At 41.8% G+C, this 14,268-nt stretch overlaps 1 protein-coding gene across 1 annotated transcript; it reads right to left on the reverse strand.

Annotated features, from left to right (window-relative positions):
• Window positions 1–531: 531 nt before the first annotated feature.
• LOC131446101 (uncharacterized) lies at window positions 532–14,175 on the reverse strand. The gene is made up of 10 exons (XM_058617103.1): window positions 13,927–14,175; window positions 11,621–11,766; window positions 10,478–10,559; window positions 10,266–10,401; window positions 9,718–9,920; window positions 9,463–9,599; window positions 9,232–9,373; window positions 8,851–9,132; window positions 3,329–8,759; window positions 532–1,775 (listed from the first exon to the last, which is right to left on the reverse strand). The coding sequence occupies exons 1-10, from the start codon at window positions 14,050–14,052 to the stop codon at window positions 1,765–1,767; spliced, it is 6,696 nt and encodes a 2,231-aa protein (XP_058473086.1). The 5' UTR covers window positions 14,053–14,175; the 3' UTR covers window positions 532–1,764.
• Window positions 14,176–14,268: the final 93 nt, after the last annotated feature.

Raw genomic sequence — 14,268 nt, forward strand, 5'->3', positions numbered from 1 at the left:
TGATGGCTTGTAAACCTCTTCATTTATATTTCAAAGGTCTAGAGTGTAAGAATTAGTGACACCTAATGGTGAAATTGGAGATGGTAGCTTATCTACGACAACTCCGCTCGAGATGTCATGTTGGCTTAACAAGCTTCCACTTCCACAGAGTCAGGTCTGTTGAAGCACTCTGTAAAGTAAGGCCTTTGGATAAAATTTGTATATCTTAAAAGGCCTTTGCAAATCAATTTTTATGTGAGTAAACAGCACAAAAAATCTAAATCTGGAGGAAAAAACTTGTTAAAGAAAATGCTAAACCTATTGAAAAAGTAAACACTGCAAAATCACTGAGGTATATTCGAGTTTTAGAAATATAAACATAAATTAATAAAGATTAGCCCAAACATACAATTTCTGCCAATAAACTCTCTTAAGTGTTACATACTGGATCTTTAAGTTGACATTCAAACATGTTTGGAAAATATATTTAATTTTGCTGTTTAAAACGCGCACATTTGTTTCACAACACATCACAAATAAAGTCAACAGAAGTTACAATTTGAAATAAGTTTTATTTATCTTCAAGAACAAAATATAAACCCAGCGGCAACAACCCCTCCCATTTCTTTTTTTTTTATAAGCCATTGAAATTCTTCAAATATTTACAAAAGATAGAAAATAAAACAAATAAATATAACCTGCTGCTGCTCCAAGTAACACTTAAAAATCCCTGTTCCTCTCTGAAGGAAAACATTCACCCTTGAGAAATCAAGAGAAATCACAATGTTTCCATGGTCTTGGATAATTCACTCAAGATTAAAAAAAGAGAAAAAAATGCAAAAAGAAATATTGAGATTTAAGTGAGAACATAATCACAGAAGCAGGAACATTAGATGGCGACTAAAAGACATGAACATGGGAAGTGAGAGAATTTGAGTGGGATACTGGCTCATTAAATGGTCTGTAGCTGTTATTGCTAAATGAAAACCAGTGACTGAACGTGACTGGAAGTCAAAGCATTTGTTGAGACTATACAGCGATGAAAGCAGCAGAGCAACATCCTTATTGTTTAGTAAAAGGGAACTTTCTCAATGTGATGAGGAGCTTGGAATTGGTGCACACTGACCCCTGCTGGTCATTAATGATGGAAGAAATACCATGTATATTCAAACAGGAATTATACATAAAAAAAAAAAAAAATACTACTTGCAGCCTTAGCAAGTTAAAGACATGAAACTTTCATGCTTCTTCCATTGTGAAATCTGCTTAAGAATCAAAGCAGAAACAAACATTTTATGGTGAGTGCAAAAAGCAAATGTGTCATTTATGGCTTACTGGTGAGAAAAAGAATGTATCCTAGTGACAGCAGGAGCAGCCTTCCGTCATCAGCGTAAGTTTTTGTTTTTCTTCACAGCTTTCCAGAGTCCAGACTTTAAGCCATGACGCTTAAATGTCCACACCAGTCGCAGCTGCTGGAAACAGCACGGTAGTTCCAGAGCAGGCACTTCAGTACTAGCTGTCTGTCTCGACAGTCTGACTGGGGATCAGTTCAGTAGTCTTTGTTTTTAAACCGTGTACTGGCCGCTCCCCTGCCTAGCATTACAGTCACATGCAGCAGCTAAAGTCAGGGAAGCCATTATTGTCGTCAACTTCCTGCTGCGATCCTGCCCATGATAATCAGCAATTCTCAAGAAAGCAATCAAGAGGAATTTGAGGTACAATGCATTGAGGGGCTTTTGTGCAGGTCCACTGCAAAATAATCCAAGCCGAGTGAAGCAGACCTGCTCAACTGTTGCCTGAAACAGAAAAAAAAGATGGTTTTATCAACAGAACTTTTGTATTTTCAATTATTTACACCATGACACTTCTGGAACCCTGAGTGATGGTCAATAACAGTCTGCTAGACTCGGTACGATAAGGGTATTGGTCGGAGTTTGCTTTCACACTGCACTTTAATGACCTGAACCTTTTGAATAACATATTCCCCTCCTCGCTGCATCAAGAATTACTGAAGGAGAAGACAAGACAAACAAGGCGATCAGATGGCAGACTTCACCCCATTCATGCAACAAGCCTCTGTCGGCCTATACATGTAACAGACTCAGCGGCACAACGGTAGAGTGTCTGACTCCAGATCAATGACAGGGTCAAAATTCTTCTAAAAAAAAAAAAAGTATTTTTTCTAACAAGCCTCTGTTGCTCATATTGCAAGCAAGTGTGGAAGCACACACAAACAGACCACCAAAAACAATATCTGTGGGAGTGAAATATTGGTTGTTATAGATATAATGTAATATTTTCGTCTTCCTTCAGAGAAACATTGTCCCCAATCTTACCGAGTCCAGAAAACTATTAGGTGTGAAAATGATGAACTGCTGCAGAGTGTTAGTTTAGGGGTCTCTGAGCAAAACAACTACATGCGCACTATTTAATTTTCATCCAAAAAAAGCCTAATTTCCATCTGCCTTTCACACTATCACAGTTTTTTTTTTTTTTTTAAAAATGGAAGAGTTTGAAAATGCTGCTGACTCTGTTTTCAGAAAACTCAGTGGCTGCATTGTGTAACAGAGTTAGGGGCCATTCGCATGTAGCGTCTAAAGATATGAAACAAGCCATTGGTCTTTTTAACCATCCAGACCTAATCAACCAGAACACATGAGCTGCTGAGGTAGCTTCCATTTGCTGCAGTCTCATTTACTAACTGCATTAACCTAAGAATAAAATCTAAAGAAAAACTGGAGCTGTATTTGTGTGCATACAAACACAGCTATTGCCTTCACCAACTAGTAAATTCAGGAGATTCTTCTTGATGATGGAGGTTCAAAGCTGTTTGACCTACTTCTTTGACCAGAGTATGAAAAGATGCTCTGAAACTCCCAAAATGTTGTGCTGTGGGTTACAATTGACACATGTTATCACGGTGTGCGCATCTTCTATTAAAACAATGTATTTGTTCCAGGAAAAGACACATGTGAATGGGCCCTTACCCACATTCACTTCCTGACTTGCTTAAATGCCACAGCTTGGGTTTAAATAAAAAAAATCCCTTTCTTTCCTTTTCAGTTTCATCTTTTCAATCTCATAAAAGAGCTGCTGTTGTTTATCTTTTAGAAGTACTTTCCAAATCCAAGTAAACCACTGCAAAGAGAATCAACTTCCTGTTTACTCTCTTGAGCTTTTCTATCGGACAATGCTATTTTCAAAGACAGTAGCTGGATGAATAAAATGCTTTCTGTATACAAATGTTACATCAAATCTACAGGATGTTCTTCTCAACACCACTGTTTGAATAAAATTGTCAATACAAAAAAAAAAAATCTAAAAAACAGACTTCATAGTTCAGACTTACCCTCATCATCAGAGTCGAACCCAAAGAGTTTTGAGCACTTCTGCAGCTGCAGATGTTTCTGTAGATCCTCGTTACTGGTAAAAGTGGCAAAACAAGTGGCACAGCGTTGCCGCTGCGGCGTCGCTATCTCAGGAGGTGGATTTATCCGAGACGGCTGGAAAAACATCTCCTTTCTCCGTTTGGGCATGGTGGTGAACTTCTCGTCGAGGTAAGCCGTCGGCGGCGGACGCATGAAGGGCTTCTTGCTGTACAGGGAGAGGGCTACCGTGCTCACTGAAGTTTTGACAAGTGGAATTTTCAAATTCACCTCCTCTTGAGTCTTCCTCTGTTCACATGCAGAACTCGTCTCAGCGTCCTCCTTGACCTCAGTGAGTGGTTGGATTTCGGGTTCTGACTTGGCAGGCTCCTCAGAAGCTGACGGAATTTCTTTGCGTTTTCTCTTCTTCACATTCTTAGTGTCACCATCCGCATGATCACTCTTGCGTTTCTTGGTTTTTTTGTTTGGGTCAGACTCCTTTGCTTCCTTAGATTTCTTTACTTTTATTTTATCTGTTTTCATCTTCCGTGATTTCTTTACTTTTATTTGATCTGTTGTTAGCATCTGTGTGTTGTCTTCAGTGGCAGTGGGGGGACATGTCTTTTCAGTGGAGCTGCTGGAATCAACAGAGATGGAGGGACCAGAGGTGGTAGGTGGTTCATCCTTAACTCTCTCTTTGACATCAGTATTACTCTGTACCTGTGCTGCTGCTTTGGCCGCATCCGGTTGTTGTACTTCACATTTTGGCTTCTTCATCTTTTTCAAGGCAGGCTTCTTGACTGTCGTTTTATTACTTGCATCTTTCTGCTTCTTTTTTCCTTTACCCAATTCTGAAGAATCGGATTTCTTCTTCCTCTCCTTTTTAACAGTGAGTGATTTCTTTAATTTGTCCTGCTTGGGTTCCTTCTGTTCTTCCGCTTCCGGCGCAATGGGAGGTGCACTTGCCTCATTTAAACCAGGGTCACTCGTGTCATTTTGTGCCGACTCTGTGTTTTCCGCCTTTGTGTTTCCATTCTCATCAGCAGAGCTTTCTAACACAACAGCTTTAGCATCGACCTGCGATGCCACAGATAATGCCTCTGCTGGCTTTTCTGATGCAGACTCTAGTTCCTTCAGGGGACATTTTTTCTTCCCCGCCTTTGTGCTCACTTTGCTCTTTGAAACCTTTTCTTTCTTTAAAGCCTTTTCTTGAGTGGAGGACTTTTTCGTCTTGTGCCCTTTCTCAGTGGTTAAAGTCTGGGTTTTGCTTACTGAGGCAGATGGCTCAACAGTTGTGGATTTATTACGTGAACCCATTTTTTGTTTAACAAGTTTCCTTAGTTGATTGAGGACTGATTTGTTGCTCTTGGATTTATCTTCAGATTTTTCTGTAGCTTTGACGACCTCTTGCTGTCCATCGTTCACATTTGAGGTTGTTTCTGTTTTGGATGGGCATGAACTCTGAGGATCCTTTTGCAAAAGAGATTTTTCTTTGTTAGTTTCATTATTTTGACTGGTTGAAGTGTTTTCATCAGGCACAGAGTTCCTTGATTTCGGAGGACGGCCTCTTCTCTTCGGACATTCCGAGTTCACATTCACTTGTTTTTTCTTTAACCTGTGCTTTAATTTGCTGTTGCGTCTTAATGATGACGAGATGCCTGTGTGGGTTCTGGGAGCTCCCGTTGTTGTATTTGTCACTTTTCTTAATGATTGCCTCAATCTCAGATGAGGAAAAGAAGGCTGTTCTGAATCTTTGTTGGAAAGATTTTGTAGGACATTTGAATCGTTGCTTTCATTTCTTCTTTTCAGCTCTCGTCTCAGCACAGATGCTCGAATTCTGGGCAGAGCCTTAACGTGTTTCCTTGACAGGTTACGTTTTGTGTGTCTCCTCAATTTACGAGCAACCTTTAAACTCAAAGTCTTATTTACAGCAGTCTTCAGAGCACCATCTTTTGACTCATTATCCTGTTTCTTCCCCAATCCCACATTATTGTGTTTGTCCCCTTTTTGCTCACTTGTGATCTTGTTTGGTTTAGTGGGTTTGGAAGCGTAGTGCTCTCTTTCATGTAGGTTGAGTGCCCAGAGACATATAAATAGTTGAGAACAACCAGGAAGACAGCACACTGCCTGCAGTGGACTGTGTTTCCTGGTGTGACGTCTCATCTCTATCCCAGTTTTGAATCTGGCTGTGCAGCCTTGATGAAGGCACGGATGCCGAGGAACCATCTTGTGTCTCTCAACGTGGTGCAGAAAGTGTTCAAAACTCCACAAAACCCTCATGCATATCGCACATTTGCTGTTACTGACACGAAACGCCAGTTCTAATGGTTTGACCTCATCATGGTGATTCTCCAGGGCATGGTACAGGAGTGCAACACGATTTTTCGCCAAGTCTGTGGACCAAGCACATTCATCCACAGGACAGCTAACTTTCTCTTGAGGCTCCACATTTTTGACAGCCTTTCCATTTTGTTTTGTAGCTGCCTTCAGGAACTGCAGAGATTCTGCCTCTCCCCCGTTTTCAGTGGAACAATCTACATGAACTGAAGATCCAGAAGAATTCATCCCTCTATCCTGGTTTTCTGACAACTTGGGAAACTCTGATGCAGCTCTTGTTGTTTCTTGAGTCATCTCCTGCTGTATAATTGGCTGCTTGGGATTTGGTCTCGCATCCTGAAGTTTTTTCTTTTTGCCAACATGTCCATTAACTTTATGAACAGGAAGTTCACTATAATTTGATGTGTTTTGTTTGTGTTCTTGCAATGATGATGATGCTATTTGTTGCTTTTCTTGTGATGATGTGCTCCGTTTCCTTTTCTGCGATGATGTGTTTTCTCTCTTTTCTTGCGATGGTGTGGTTTGTTTCTTTTCTTGCGATGACTGACCAGGCACTGGCTTGTCATTTGATCTCAACTTTCTGACTCTAGTTGGGCTTGAATCATTAGGACTTGCCGATTGAGGAAAGACAGCTGATTTTCTCGGCCTCCCACGACTTCGACAATCAGGGGACATATTTGCCGTCTTGTGTTTGGCAGAGGTTTCGGGCGTGGAGACGCCTTTGGTCTCGGAGACACCGTTTTCCTGGTTTTTGTTAGCAGCTGCTATGGTCCTCTTTAGTTTCTCTATATGATCAGACAGGTGCATCATGGCTAACAGGTCATCTTTGAACATTGTCCCACAGAACATGCACTCATCTTTGCGATAATGGAACATGGCATGTGCAACAACACGACAGCCCTTAAAGTCCTTGTTACAGAAGGTGCAGCAGAAGTCCAACTTGGATTCCTCCGATTCTGGTAGCATTTCCATTGCCTCACTGTTTTCAGGGATTTCTGGAGCATTATCTTCCGTTTCCTCCATCCTTTCCTTGAGCTGCACATCAGCAACTGCAGAAAGCTCCTGTGTTGGTACAAGGCAGCTAGACATAGTCCAGGTTTTGTCAAGTTCTTTAGCTTTACTTCTAGCCATAGACTTCTTGGAAGCACTATTTTCCTGAGCAGGCTGTTTGCCATTCTCCAAATCTCGAGCAAGCACCTCAGGTTCAAGTTCAGTAACCATCTCTGTTACTAACGTCAGAGAGGATATGCCATTCATACTGTCCTGGTTTGAAGACAAATAAAGCGCATCAGCCTCTGATACCTTATTGAGAGTAACCACATCTCCCCGGATGCTTGTGTCCTCACAAGGTGCATGTCCTGAGTCTGTGGGGAAGATTTTGTCAGTTTCAGCCTGTGAGGAATCCGACTTCTGTTTTTCTTCTCCATCTCCAAGAACATCCTGGGACTGGGAGGTCACGAAATCTGCAACGCCAGTGTCTGAATTGTTGGCTGCCTTACAGACTGAGGGAATTTCATCAGTGTTCTTCTTTTGATTGCTGTTTGCAGCTGTGGTTTGTGAAATCTCAGCTGACACGGTGATTACTGAAAGACCTTGTTCACTTTGAGCTTTACAGACCTTCTCTAAAGCTGGTGAATGTGACACTTTAGCTGCAGACGTTTGTGAGGCGATGGTAACTTTCATCTCAACAGCCGGTTCATCACAGAGCTTTCTTGCTGGCACTATGGTTTGATCGTGGCGTACTGTATCTAACACTGGGGCTTCTATTACTTCAGCTTTTGCTGATGTTTGTGATGCATTAACTTCTGCAGGAGACTGTTCATGGAACCCTCTTGCTGAAGTTATGGCTTGCAAGCCTTTTTCTTTGCTAGGAGGTTGAGGGACCTCATCCAACACTGAAGAGTTTGTCACTTTGGCACCTGCTAGTGTCAGTGAAGCAACAGTAGCATTCATTACAACAGCAGACTTTACAGAGAGCTCTTTTACAGCAGATGTCTTCCGTGAGATAGCATTTGTAGACTGAGCTCCTGTTATTTTCCGGGAGGCAGTTCTACTTTTTAACTCGTGTTTTTTATAGCGGTGTTTTGGTGGATCTTTAGGAGGACATCCCTGTACAGAGGAGCGTGTGATAGTTGATACCGAGCCATGGACATTCAATCCGTTCCCTTTTCCTTTCTGCCGCCGAGCATAACAGTGCAACTGTTGTACAAACATTGGTACATCCCGTGCTCTAAGGATAACCTCTTTGCGATGTACAGCCTTCACAGGTTGCAATGTGGTGGAAAGCTTCACTGTAGGTTTGTAAAGAAGCACTTGAGGCAATCCTCTCAGTCTGTTACAAGAATCTTCATTAAATGTGCCCATCAGCTCATTGTCTGGTAAGGACAGCTCAAGAATGACTTGAGGGGGAGGATCTGGTCTAGGACAAACAGAAAATCCTCTCTGGTGCTTGTTCATTTCCATTGCCTTTAAATGAGAGTCTATTGATGGTTTGTGTTTTGCAGTGTTCTTCTCCAGGTCAATTTCTGACCTGTTTACAACAGCGGATTGATGATGTTTCTGGTGCTTCAACCATTGCTTTTTCATCCTCTGAGGAGCCCTGTTCTTTTCAACAGTTCCTGAGTCTTCCAGAAGCCACTTGGGTGTTCTAATCCTTCGTTTTGGTGGGTTCTTCTCAGAGAGTCTTGTTGTGCGTTTATGTTCTCCATACCTAACAGTGACACTATCCTGTATCCTGTCCAGCTTCCAAAATGAACGCCTCAAAGGTTGTGATGATGATTCCCTCCGAAGTCGTGACCCATGGGTGCCTTTCTTCTTTGCAGTATGATCAGTATTGCCGTCTTTATGGTGTCGGTTTTTCTCAGCTGCCTGAATTTCCTCTTGACTTCCTTTCTGACATAATGATCTGCTTGACTGAAAAGTAGGCTCTTTGGTGCAATAGCTTGGGATCCATTTGTCCTCCATGATCTCTTCAAGGGCAGCACCAACCACCTTCTCACTCATTAACTTCAAACAATTGGTCCGCAAAGCAATGAGGTTCAAAAACTCTGGGTCAAAGTAGAGGTCTTTCTTCAAGATCTGAGGAGAGACAGACAAAAGTAATTTTTTTGGCACAACAATATGGAAAAATGACAAGCAAGCATCATTACTAATCAGAGTGATCCTTTACCCGCAACAATTCAAAGCGAACATTGTTTCCAATGAGGCTGTATTCCACGTGGTATTCCTGATCAGGATGCATGTAGAGAAGATAGACCATCTTGTAGGCTTCAACTGTGCGTTCCAGGAAGAAGACGAGAAGGGCACATAATCTGCAAACCTCCAGGTCGTTGGGAAGCAGTCCAGCAATGGTTTTGTAGATGAGGGACTTGGTGATGACATCACAGGGAAGGCATGACTCCAGGGCATTAGCACAAAGCTCCACACAGAACTGCTTACCATCTTCACCCAGCTAGCAAGTCACAAACAAAGGACATAAGATTTTATTAAGTCTAATCAACTTATAAAAAAACAAGAGTATCATAAATGTAGAGAACACATAAAATGTCACCTCTTGCAGTACGGCCCTGATGAATGGAAAGATTGAGTTAACATTGGTGGCGGACAGCATGACCTGACGAATCTCCTCAAGTAGAGCTTGCTTGGATGTATTCAACCGACAATGAAGTTTGCTCCATATGAAGACAAGATCACTGCAAAGGAAAAATATAATTGTTTTCTTACCTCTGTATAACTAGGCAGCTTCTTTTTTTCAGTAACATCAACGTTTTAGTATACTTACCACAAGTAGTACATGTCTCCCCTGCTGAGCTGCTGGGAGAGAAAGGCTCTGCTGAGGGCGAGAAGCAGGTTGTCCTTTTCTTCACACTCCAAATTACAGATGATGTGAACTGCATCTTTACCGTTTATATCATCCACCTGAAAAACAACAGACGCTGCTACTTCACTTGTATCTGCCGTACAGTTGCGTGGTTCCCAAATGCATTTCAGACAGAAACATTACAACAAATCTTTAAAAATGTGACACGCAACCCACCTCATTTCGTAGGCGGTCATGCTGTGAAGTTTTGTAAAGCCACGTGAGGTAGATTTGGAGGAAGAATGAGTGTTGTCCTGCTGTGGGATGACGGGCACAAAACTGAGCCAGGGCCATGGCTCCACTGACGCGTTCACAGGACAAAAGGTAGCGCACACGGAGCTCGAAGAACACTGGCAGCTCCGAGCTGATGCACTCATCCACTGAGCAGATAAGTAAGAATCAGAGGAGTGACACACATGAACAGTGCATAAAAAGAACCACAGAGACAAAAAAAAAAAAAAAAACTGATAGAATTTATTATTTATATTGGGCTCTGGATGAAAAGATAAACCACTTAATGGAGATTGTTCCCCTCAAGATTTTAAGTTTTCTAGTACCAATTGATGAACAGAAGTCTCTTATCAACCACAACTATATTGTAGATAAAACAGACAACAATAAACTGACTTTCTGAAATTCACATTAAATAATGGAGAACAGACAGTAAATTGATTGCATTTAAATGGCGGTGGAAAAGTGTTTTACGTGTTGACAGTGTTTCATACCTTCATTCTGAGGTAAACTGGACTCACTGAGGATTGCCTGCAAGACCTGACTGGCCCACGGCCCATTGTCCTGGACCATACGCGCCACCTGAAGCAAGTGAACATTCTGATGCCTCGCAAGGACCAAACAACATTCCTGGAAAAAAGTAAAGTGGATTTAGCACAAAATTACACGAAAAGTGAGACCGCACACCACCTGCTCTTTTTCTCACCTGGAATGTAACAGTGAAGCTTTGCAGTGGCTCCTGGTAGAAGTCCTTCTGGTCAAAGAACAGCAGCAACTCAAAAACACTCCTGTGAGGACATCAAAATCCATTTGCTTTATCAATAGATTTAGCAATTTAACAGTTAAAAACAGCTTTATGTTTTGTTAAGTTGTTTATACAGGGTTGTGATAAAGAATCGGTTGAATGCAGTTAATTGGGAAACTGAGGGAAAACCTGGGGTATAAAGGATGGAGAGCTGGGCCTACAGCTGGCAGCATTAGATGGGTTTTCCTGGCTCACAATTTTGCTTGTTTGAGCCAGCAAACACAATCTACATTCAGTTCAGTAAATGTCACCACCACTGTCCCAAAACATATCTTATTGTTTTCTGAATGCATTTTGGCTTGAAAACGTTTTCCTCGATGAGTGATGTTAAGTGTCACTTTATAATATACATGTTTTATCATAAGAGGATTCATGTAGTGCTGGATGGTATGACCAACAATACAAGGGTATTGCAATTATGCATTGGCATGAGAGAGCGCTCCTGTGCTCATATTGGGCAAGTGTTCGAGCACAAGAGAGGGAGTGGCTTAGTGTGTGGGGCGTGCCAGAATAGAGCGAGTGGTTGAGCGAGAGAAAGAGAAAGCAGCACATCGGAGTGTGTGTCTGTTAACGTATACATTCTCGGTTCTCTCAGGTGTGTTTTCTGCTTAGGTGGTGGAGTAAATAGGTAATTCCTGCTATTAATACTACAGTTACTTCTTCGGCTCAACCCAAAACAAGTGTGGTGCAGCAGTGAAAAGGGTCCCATGTGGAACAGTTTTTTTACTGCATTCATGTAACTATGTTTGTCCCTTCAGTGTGAGGTTGTTTAACAGATAACTGGACATATGTCTGATATGTCCGTTCTTTTACAGTTAGATTGATAAATCAAACCGTGTGGGAGTACATCACATTTGCAGATAGGACAGTCTTGCACTTTGGTTCTTATAGGAGGAAGTGGATTCAAATGTTTACAATAACTTGAGAACACTTGCAAAGTAAATGGCTCTTGCTTTCATTATTAAATTGTGGTGGGATAAATTAAGACGACGACGGGCTTCAACAATGCAGGTTGAGTTAAGAATAAGGTCTGCGTGTACTCACAAGGCCAGACTACTGAGTGTGTGGAGCACATGATCACAGTTTAATGTGAAGAAGGTGGAAGCTCGAGCAAAGTAGCAGAGAGATGTCTCAAGGATCCTGAGCTGAGGCAGTGGCACCTGCCAGCGAGAGGTGAACTCCTCCACCAGCTGCACAGAGAAAAGGCAAAAGGAAAACAAGTCATAAACAAACACTGTGTGTCATTTATCATGTCTGGGTCTACTGTAATACCACATGTTTTGATTAGTCAGCCTGGTGGAAATAATGCAGCAACACCATAAAAAGCTATTAATAGCCAAGCATTGTAAAATACAACTGCAGATTATCAGTTTGATAATATTGTTTTGCTAATCCTTTTTCAAACATGTTAATGTTTTTATGTGATGAATATGATATATTTGGGCATTGGATTGAGTCCAAAAGAATGACTGTCAATCAGATTAACTGTAGCAATACAATTACAAGTGGTAGGAAAGAGCCACATTCTTCATTATGTTGTCAAATCAGTGGAATGTCTACAAACTTGGAATATAAGCGGCACATATTATTGCCCTTTAACAGCAGAGATGCAAGGGTCAATGTTAGTCCCATGGTATTGCCCAGACACTACATCTAGTTTCCAAGTAAATTTAATTAAAAACTCACAACCTAACCACCTGAATTTAAACAAAACGCAATTATTTTTGGTGCCTTTCATATGCAATACAAGTAGTCGAGTAACTAAAATAAAAGATTCCAAAACAATTTGCTCAACCATTTTACACTGTAGTCTATGAATGTATCTCAAACTACTTTGTGTCATTGTGAGATTTACTATCAATCTCACAGAAAATAAAGTGAATGATTTAAACCTTAAACATTCTGATATTATAAAACATCATGGTATAAATGTGTTGTTATCTATTATGATGGTATCAATGTTTGCTGCAGATTTGCGGCCTATACATCCCAAATGCCACTCATACATTGGCTTGAGAACTGGGGCCATTTAAGCGCAGTGAAGCCAGTCTGAGACGTTTTTGAGCTCTGTAACGTGTTATCCTGCCGGGAGTAGCCGACGAGCACACTTTGGTTATTACGAGATGGACACCGTCTGCAACAACACTCTGATAGGCTGTGGCCTTTTGACAATGCTCAAGTGGTACTAGGGGGCCCAGAGCGTGCCAAGAAAATGTTCTCAACACCATTACACCACCAGCAGCAGCCTGAACTGTTGATACAAGGCAGCATCGATCCACACTTTCATGTTGTTTATGCCAAAGTCTGACATGACCATCTGAATGTTGCAGCAGAAACAAAGACTCAGACTCTGAATTTTCCATCTTCTATTGCACAATTAAAAGCTCATAGCTGACAAGAGTGACACCTAGTGTGTTCTTCTGCTGCTGTAACCCATCGCTCCTGAAGCTTTGACATGTCTGTCCAGAGAAGATCTTATGCGTACATTGCTTGCAACAAGTGGTTATTTTCATTATTGTTGCCTTAACCTGTCTGGTCGATCTCTGGCCTAACAAGGCACAAACTGCCACTCACTGTATATGTTCTCTTTTTCTCGTACCAGCCTCCGTAAACCCTAAAGACAGTTATACTTGAAAATCAGATCAGATCAAAAGTTCCTGAAACATTGGTACCAACAATCATGCCACGCACTTAAATCACATTTCTCCAACATGCCCAGATTGTTTGTGTTGACTACGTCCACCAGAGTAAATGTTACAAATTATAAAAATTAAAAATTTACGTTAGCCAGTAGTGGAGCAACACTAAATACAGTGACTGAATGTACCGTCTAGTGTCTGGTTACGTGCTCAAACGGGTCATGAAGAAACAAGTTGCGCTTTATAAACACGTACATGATAAGACAGGCTAAAAATGACAGCACAGTCTTTGGTTAAACATGAGTAAGAATATGAACAGGCTCACTGCTAGATAAATGGTTGCCAAAAGTTGGTCCATTCAGTTGCTCAAGATAGCAGGCTAACTGTTGGGTTAGCTGGTCAGCTGGCTGTGGCGAGTAGCCGAGTTAGCTTATTAACTGTACAATGAACAACACATTACACATGTATTGACTCCAACGCTACGACAACATGATCTGAACATGGGTCTCTGTTGTTAGACATAACATTCAAATGACGTTACAGTGATAGGTTAGTGTTTTAGGCTACAAAACGCCAGCTAGATGTTGCTAACAAGGCTAAGTGCTAATGGTAGCCAAGTAGCGACCAGTTCTGGGGGAGGGGAGTAGGCTAACATAAACGCTTCTATCTTCGACAACAAGCCTGTCACAAACTTCAGCTATCGCTCCTTACCTTGCTAAAGTCGGCGCAGAATGGTTTACTCTCGTTTCGCAGGTCATCACTTGAATATCGGCTTAATAAACTCTGTAACTGTGTTTCTAGACCCTCTATCTCGAACTCACTGCCCTCCTCCGCCATACTGCCTGTCTAGGCTTGCGCGTAGCAGCAGCTACCACACAACACATACATCTCCACCGTCAACCAGTCGCTTTGACAGCGCTGATTGGGCGCTGCGAACGTGAAGGGGCTCGCTTCTTCCCAATACCGGCGTCTGCCGAAGGAGCGCTAATTAGGGCGGAGTCTTAAGATCCACTGTTAATCAAATGCTTCTTTCATTATGCCCCGCCGACTCGG

This window comes from Solea solea, chromosome 2 (assembly GCF_958295425.1).
Source record: "Solea solea chromosome 2, fSolSol10.1, whole genome shotgun sequence".
NCBI lineage: Eukaryota > Metazoa > Chordata > Actinopteri > Pleuronectiformes > Soleidae > Solea > Solea solea.

What these genes read in the sequence shown, in the direction of transcription:
- LOC131446101 (XM_058617103.1), bottom strand. Translation starts at nt 14,052, where the DNA reads ATGGCGGAGGAGGGCAGTGAGTTCGAGATAGAGGGTCTAGAAACACAG. An exon ending in ACACTCAGTAGTCTGGCCTT is followed by an intron (nt 10,560 to 11,620) that starts GTGAGTACACGC and finishes ATGTCCTCACAG; the next exon opens with GAGTGTTTTTGAGTTGCTGC. An exon ending in TTCGCTTTGAATTGTTGCGG is followed by an intron (nt 8,760 to 8,850) that starts GTAAAGGATCAC and finishes GTCTCTCCTCAG; the next exon opens with ATCTTGAAGAAAGACCTCTA.